Source organism: Oryza sativa, chromosome 3 (assembly GCF_034140825.1).
Source record: "Oryza sativa Japonica Group chromosome 3, ASM3414082v1".
Lineage (NCBI taxonomy): Eukaryota > Viridiplantae > Streptophyta > Magnoliopsida > Poales > Poaceae > Oryza > Oryza sativa.
Window position 1 is genome coordinate 14,183,361 of NC_089037.1, and position 8,472 is coordinate 14,191,832.

Here is an 8,472-nt window from a genome sequence, read left to right on the forward strand (position 1 = left end):
CGCGCCTCCCCCGTCTCCTCCCCGCTGGACGCCCGCGCCGCACCGGCCGGCGTGGTACGCGCCGCTGCGCTTCCACGGAGACGAGACGACGAGCTCGCACGCACGTACGCGCGCGGCCGGGTAAGTTGCCAAGATGAAGCCGCCTCAGCGCGCGTGCGCGCGCGCGCGCTCTCCGCACGCCCGCGCCGCGCGCCGACCCGATGGATCATGCAACTGCTAGCTGCCGGCCGGTGCGCGCTCGGGCCGGCTTGTTGAATCATGCAAGAGTGGTGGCGCCTGCTCGATCTGCTGCTGCTTGATTTGGCTCGGTTAGTTTCTGCTGTATGGATCGGGCGATCGATACAGCAGAAAACCATCTACAAATAGCTAGGAAGAAACTCCTTTTGACGCATTATCCTCTCACATGAGTTACTGATATGTTGGCCACCAGTAGTGGGTTCACATATCAGTAACTCAAAATCAGATAATAGTAAGTTAGAGGATTTGTTTCTCTTACCCTTCCTCTATTTTATTGTTGCTGCTATTTCCATCAAGTTAATTGGGGCTATTAGACCACTGCAAACTGATATGAGAATATCTTCCTCTGTATCTCGTCTCCTACTCTCGGTTCGCAGTCCGTTAGAGCTCGTAGTTTGATCTAATCGCAAGCCACAATTACTAGTACATCTTTTTTTTTCAAGTTTAGAAAAAAGAACAAGTTTAAATTGAAGTTCGTCAAGTGAATTTAAATTTCAAATTTAATTTATGAATCCTATGATAAGAATCTGAGGTTTTAATGCCTGAATCATTAAAATTCTTAGAATTAAATTGATTTTTTAATCATGAAACCCAAAATTGAAACATAAATCCCGAAGTTCAGATTTTTAAAATCTAGCTGATAGTCAAGGACCTCATCATATTTCATATATATCTACCTGATAATAATAATCTAATTAGGAGAACAAATAAATGCCCAAACATGAATAACCATAATGGAAAAACAGACAGTTAAAACAGAGGGACGACGACGACGACGACGCGAGCAACGACGTGACGCCAACCCAAACTCAGCTCGGTAATCAACCACGATCGAGTAGCTTGCATTCGCCTCGCCGGCGGCGACGTCGCCGCCGGCTAGACACCGCCGCAGCGGTAGGTGATCTTGCACGTCCTTCCGACCCTCACCACGTACGTGTGCTGCGGCTTCACCAGGAATGGCGGCAGCCGCATCAGCGCGTCGCACACGCAGTCCTTGGACACCTCCTGCAGCCACCGGCAGCAGTCGCGGTACGCCCTCAGCTCCTCGTCGTGGTGCTCGTCGTGGTCGTGCTCGTGGTCGTCGTCGTCGTCATGGTGGTCATCGTCGTCGCCGCCGCCGCCTTCGTCGTCGTCGTCACCGCGAAGACGGCCGCGCCTGCCATGGCCGCGGCGCCGTCCGCGGCCTCCGCCGCGGCCGCCACGGGCGGTGCGGTTGCCGCGGTGGCCCGCGGTGTCGTTCCCGGCTACGGCGGGTGCGATCTGCGTGCTGCCACTGCCGTTGCCCGCCACGAGCGCCGAGAGGTCGACCACGGCGGCGTGGCCACGGCGCCCGCGGTCGCGGTGGTGGCGGTGGCGGTGGCGCACACGGTGGTGATCCCCGCCGCCGTGGTCGTCGTCGTCACCACCACCACCGTGGTCGTCGTCATCGTCGTGGTCATCATCGTCGTCGTCGTCGTCGTCGTCATCATCGTCGTCGTCGTCGTCGTCGTCGTCGTCGTCGTGCTCGTCGGGGGGACTAGGCGGGAGGATGGAGCACGCCTGGCTGGCGATGGCGAACTGGCTGATGCAGAAGGCCTTGGCCTTGGACTGCGCCGCGACGGCCGCGAAGAGGGAAGGGAGGAGGAAGAGGACGGCGGCGATCGCCGCCGCTTGAAGCGCCGACGCCGCCATGGCCGGCTAGCTAGCTAAGCTATAGTGTATAGATAGCCGTGGCCTCACTCTCTGGCTAAGTGCCACTACTTATATATATATAAAGACTTAATTGTTTTCAAGTAGTTGGGTAACGTAACTTAACCAAGATAGAGGGGGGGGGGGGGGGGGGTTGAGAAGAGAAGCATGGTTAAAATTAGGTGCTTCATACCAGTGGCATGCAATGGGATACAAGGCTTTGTTCAGCCATGCCCATGGCCATCCTGTTGACATGCACAGATGCACTCTTGGTGAAGGGTTAGTGACATTTTGGTTAATGGTTATGTGCAAAGAAAAAAATTGAGTGAAGTGCATGGACGGTGTTTAAACTTGCACAGATGTGTCATCTAGGTATCTAGACACTCAAAATACATTTTTGAGTCCCCGAACTTGTTATGAGTGTCATGTAGGTCTAAACGGACTCCAACCCGCTCCGTGAGATGACGTGGCATGCCACGGTGACACGTGTTAATGGGATCCACATGTCATTCGCATAAAAAAATAAAATTTAAAAAGAAAGGAGAGAGAGATGAGAAAAGGATGTTTTTAATTTTGAAAAAATAAATGAAAAAAGAGAGGAAAAAATTGTTCTTAATTTTTTCTATATATGATTGACATATAGGTTCTACTGACACATGTGCCACCATGGCATGCCACATCAGCACACGGTGTGAGTTGGAGCCCATTTAGACCTATATGACACCCTAAACAAGTTAAGGGGCCCAAAAATGCATTTTGAGAGTTCAGGGATCTAGGTGACACATCTGCACAAATTTAGAGACCGCTCGTGCACTTTATTAAAAAAAAAGGTCTTTGTCTACATGTATATTGCTTTCTATAAGATGCATGTATATAAGTATATTGATGCTGTTATCATGGCAATGTTATCATGGCAAATAGACAGTTTATACTACCTCCTCAAAAAGACAGTTTATACTACCTCCTCAAAATATAAGAAATTTTTACTATGCATTTGTGTTGATAAATTTGCTTATATTTTAAGACGGAAGTGATTTTGACTATCATTTGTATTGTTAAGATTGCTTACTCTTTCCGATTTTATAATTCTTGATATTTTGGACAATAACAGTCTCCAGAATATATATTTGACTGTATTTTTTCTATTATAATATATACAATAAATAAATATATATTTACTTTTATTATAGCACTCCCTCTATCCCAATTTGAATATCACCTAAGCAAACACACAGAGACCAAGGACAACAAAAACTTCACTATTATGAAATTAATCATCATCAGTCAAGGTGCTATGTTGTTTCGTGTCTCATAGATTGCATCACGTTTTATATATTGAATGGAGTTTCACCAATCCTATCTTCTATATAGTTGGTACCCATTAAAGGGCATTTACTCCTATAAAGTAAGACATGCAAGAAGCCACATCATCAACAATTTTAAGCCATCACATCATATTAGTATAAAGATAACAACCGTTGGATCAAGAAGCTACTTATTCTTCCAATTCAATCATTTATTATTTATCCATTCACCTCATTTTGCTCTACTTCATAGTCACACATAGCACTGTTACATATTTTATGCATAACACCATGTTTTCCTAATACAATTCAAATTATTGTTTAATATGTGTGTTTTGTTTTATTATGCATGACAAGATAGCATATAATTATTAGGTATCGTTACCTGAATCTATTTTTAGAAAAAAAAAACTTGAGTGAAGTAGAGAGATGCAAATTGTCTAACTACAACGATACCCATATATTACGCATGAAATTCATATATTATAACAATGCACAATGACGCATGGAAAAATAAAGCATGAATTATATTGTAATAACATAAGGCATATATAAATCCACATTATCATATAGTTTGTATGTATATAGAGTTGTACCTTAACTATTTAAAACTATGATTTTGTTTGATGATAAACTACAAAACCCGCGGCAAAGATGTGGGATGCCAACTAGTATAAATTAATATTGGTTGATTGCATGTAGCACATTCAATAATGCTCATTTACTATTTGCACAAATAAACGAAAAGACACTTTGTTAGAGGATGGTCATTTAGGAAGACCTTAAAAATCTTATATGATGATCAATAGGGGCGGAACTAGGCCTCGGGCAGCTCGGGCCATGGCCTGAGGCCTATGATGCAATCCCACTATGAAGTTTGTTTTTCCACGGAATAAGTCAACTTTGACTATCTACATGGAATAAGTTAACTTTGACTATCTAAAAAGTGACCCTAATCTAATCCATGACCCTAAACCGCAAAACCGGATATCTCGACCCCCGAACTTTTGAAACTGGTACAATTTGACTCCCTTAACGGTTTTGCTGACGTGGCGCCTACGTGGCGGTATTGACCGGGTCTTTTTTACACGTGACATTGACATGGCGCTTAAGTGGCATTAGAATTAAAAAAATAATTCATTTATCATTCACACAAAGGATGGCATGCGGAACCCACTGACATGTGGGGCTCACATGTCATCCTCTCTCCTCCCTCTCTCTCTCCCTTCCCTCATTCAGCAAGTCTGCCACAATCCTCTTCCTGGTGGTAACCACGATCTTACTCCCAGCTCGACCAAATCTGAGGGGAGCTAACACATCAGTCCACATATCCCTGTACGAATTCTCATTCTCATCTTTATTCCAGACATTCTCAAGAATCAGCAAGAACCGGCGCGACGAGACATTCTCAAAAAAATGATAGCCGCGACGGGGATGGTGTCAGAAGCGGCGCTCCGATCCTCGCCTTCGGTCGTGCTACCGACTAGCCAAGACACCAATTATTGCTCATGCCCCTTGTCACGCCCAAACACCTCAGCATCCTCCAGAATCGAGCCGGTGATCACCGGACCATCCGAGGTTAGGAGGGTGCTGCTCGACTCGCCGGACCCTGGCTTGGTCAGCCCCGCCGCCTGCATCAGCCGCCCGGAGCTCGCGCGGATGTCCTTCAGTTTCTGGACGACGGCCTTAAGCCTATTGACCGACTCGTCCTTGCCAACGAGCTGCATGCTTGCCGATCTTGCCAATGGATGAAGATCCTAGTAGGCTGACCTTGCCGTCGTTGCGGGAGACCGCAGAAGGGCAGCGGCGGGCAAGCGGAGACGGCGGCGAGCGGGGGAGATGCGGGCATGGCGGGGAGTGAAGACGGCGGCATCCGGCGGTGGCCGCCATGGAAAGGGCGAGGTCGGGGATCTCCCCGACAACGTCCGCCGCCGCCGCCGCCCTCCTACAGCTGGATCAACGGCCGCTGCCACCGCCGTCGCCATGGCGTGCAGGCCGGCAATTCGGATCCTTTGCATTAGAGGTACTAATGCAGAGGATGAACAGTACCGCACATTAGGGGTACTGTAGACCGTCCAATCGAGAATGGAAGGATATCCTGTAGCTATAGTAAATAGCCACTGTTTATGTCCTTAGATCGCTGTTCCCCTCACATGGACAGTGCTTCCCTGCAGTACTGTAGGCGATCCGGATCCGCAGGTCGGCCGTGTGCTCCGCCTCCGCCCTCGCGCCGCTGCCTCCTCCCATTGGGAGAGAAAGAGAAAGAAGGGAGAGAGAGAGGAGGAAAAATGAAGGACACAGGGAGGACTGCCATGTGGGCACCACATGTCGGTGGGCCCACATTTCTCTTTTTGAGTGACTAATGAATCCTATGCATATTTTTTAATTCTAATGCCACTTAAGCATCACGTCAACGCCACGTGTAAAGAAGACCCGGTCAATACCGCCACGTAAGTGCCACATCAGCAAAACCGCCCTCCAAAACCGCCTAGAGAGTTAAATTGCACCGGTTTCAATAGTTCGGGGTCGAGTTATCCGGTTTTGCGGTTTAGGGTTATGGATTAGATTCGGGTCACTTTTAAAGGGTCAAAGTGAACTTATTCCGTTTTCCACCATGTAATTGATATTGGAAAAAGTCCATTTAGACTCCCTTAATTGTTCACCGAATTTAATTCGTGACCCTTAACTGGAAAACCAGATAGGATGACTCCTCGAATTATTGGAACCAGTGCAATTTGACTCCTTCAGTGGTTTTGAAGGGCGGTTTTGCGGACGTGGCGCTGACGTGGCGATACCAACCCGGTCTTCATTCTACGTGGCGCTGACGTGGCGATACTAACCCGGTCTTCATTCCGCGTGGCGCCTACATGGCACTAGAATTAAAATATATCCGTGGAACCCATCTATCATTCACACATAAAATATATCATGGGACCCACCGACATATGGGGCCACATATCATCCTTTCTCCTTCCCTTCTTCCTCCTCGCTCCCTCCTTCTCTCTCTTTTCTCTCCCCTTTTCTCTTCCCCCTCTTCCCCCTTGGGACGCATCGGCGGCAGCGGCGGCCGGGTGGAGTGGCGATGGATCTGGGCAGCATGGCCGCGGCCCCTCTTCTGGGCGTCGATTTCCTCGCCTTGAGTGATAATTAATACTCCCACTAGCTGCTACTACTACATCGCTAGCTTAGCTAATGACGTCACCGAGCAACCAAGAACACTAAATTAACCAACTAAACACAAGCTAATTAAGCTAGTGTCGTCGTCATGTTGCCTAGCTAGCTAGCTAGCTAGCTAATTACTACTTCGGTGAGTGGATGGCGCCATGCCGCCATGGCGGCGTGGCAGCAGCACGTGTCCATGTCAGCGTCGTCGTCGCTGGTGACGAGCGTGAGCAACTCGCGCAAGGGGAGTCCCGACCGTGGTGGTGGCCTTCCAGAGGGTGTCGGCGACGGCGATGTCGGCGGCGGAGTGCACCGGGGCGATGGCGGCGCCGTCGTTGCTGGAAGGGAGATTCGGGCTGGGCGGGAGCTCGCGGCGGCGGTCGAGCCTGAACGCGTTTGACATCATCTCCTTTTCTCCGGCAACTCCAACGCCGGCGGCGGAGGTGGAGCTTTACCGCCGCGGCAGCCGCACCCGACACCCGAACTTCCCACCGCCGCCGTCTCCTCGCTACAGGATACGCGACAGCAGCGACCGCGGCGACTGGCAGCTCTCGATGCCGCCGCAGCGCTGCTCCGCCCTACCTTCATGCCGGCCTTCTCCACCCACCGCCGCCCACGGCTTCGCACACTCCCTTGCCACTCTCCGCTCCGCCATCCGTTGCCTCGGCAAGCTCTCCGCGCTGCTCGCCGACGGGAAGAGAAAGAGAGAGATAAGGGAGAGAGAGGGGGAGGAAGAAAGGTTGGGAAGAGAATGACATGTGGACTCCACATATTAGTGGATCCTATTATAATTTTTGTGAATAATAAATGGGTCCCACATATATATTTTTAATTATAATCTTACATCAGCGTCACGTGGGACGAAGACCAAGTTAACACTGCCACATCAGCGCCACGTCAGCAAAACCGCCCTTCAAAACCATTGAGGGAGTGAATTTGTACCGGTTTTAGTAATTGGGGGAGTCGTTCTAACCGGTTTTCTGGTTGAGGGGTACGAATTAGATTCGTTGTACATTTAAGGGAGTCAAAGTGGACTTTTTCCATTGATATTCATAGCTCAAGCTATAATGGGCTGGCCCAGGTCGTGGCCCAATTTTGGGTCCGCCCTTGATGAATGATGATCAAGGCCGGCTCCAATTATGGATCCGCCCCCTATGAAAACTAGAATAGAGAACTTTGTAAAATAAATCTATATTTGTTATTCTAATGGCTTTAAACTAAATATTTTTAAAGTTATTGATAGTTGAAGTTATAAAAGTTTGACAACAATAATATCCAAAACACCAAGAATTATGAAACCAGGGCGGAGGTAGTAATCAGCAACAGCATCATAATCACCTAAATACCGAGCTCATGTGCAACTACTTAACACGGTGGCACGATAGTATCAAGGGAGTATATTTTGCCACAATATAATTGATAAAGTGTGGCATGCCACATATTGTATGGTTATGAATGTGTTAGCCACAATTGTGGTAAAAAAAATCATTCAATGACAAGAGGACTAGTCTTAGTTGATCAAACTTTTTTGCCACAAGTTTGGCTAAGGTTGACACTAAACCAAACAGGCCAATTCAGTCATTCAGTGCACATCTATGTTGGAAACACTGTAAATTCATCAGCCAAGCTTTTGCATTCATAATGTCCAAAACTGGTTATAAACCGTAACTGTTTTATTAGCAATTAGAAAATAATTTATCTAAAACTTCTATATGTGTTCTTAACAACTTAGAAATCAATGTAAAATGCTATGTTAAAAATATCTTAAAAATCAACTTCAAAATTAGGTTTTAAATTTTAAAATTTGGCTTTGCTTTAGCTTTTTAGTGTAACCAATGGGGCTGGCGACTCATTTCAAACTAAATTCGCAACAAATAATCCATGGCTGATGTGAGACAATATGTGAATAGCCTAACCTTTTTGACAAAGTACATTACAGCACAATTTCTAGTGCAAATATGGTAAAATTTATCTCGCAAACCATTAGCTTCTAAATATTTACACAAACGCAGGCGCTGAAAAAAGCTAATGATGTGCTCCAGGAACACAAGCATGCCTTGTTCTGCAGCTATGCCAGGTGATATTTACACAACAAAAGAAC

At 47.3% G+C, this 8,472-nt stretch overlaps 1 protein-coding gene across 1 annotated transcript; it reads right to left on the reverse strand.

Moving 5' to 3' along the window:
* Positions 1-264: 264 nt before the first annotated feature.
* LOC4332873 (uncharacterized) lies at positions 265-2,178 on the reverse strand. Its single transcript, XM_015774652.3, has one exon. It carries the CDS (start codon positions 1,906-1,908, stop codon positions 1,114-1,116), a length of 795 nt encoding a protein of 264 aa, XP_015630138.1. The 5' UTR covers positions 1,909-2,178; the 3' UTR covers positions 265-1,113.
* Between the last annotated feature and the right edge of the window lie 6,294 nt (positions 2,179-8,472).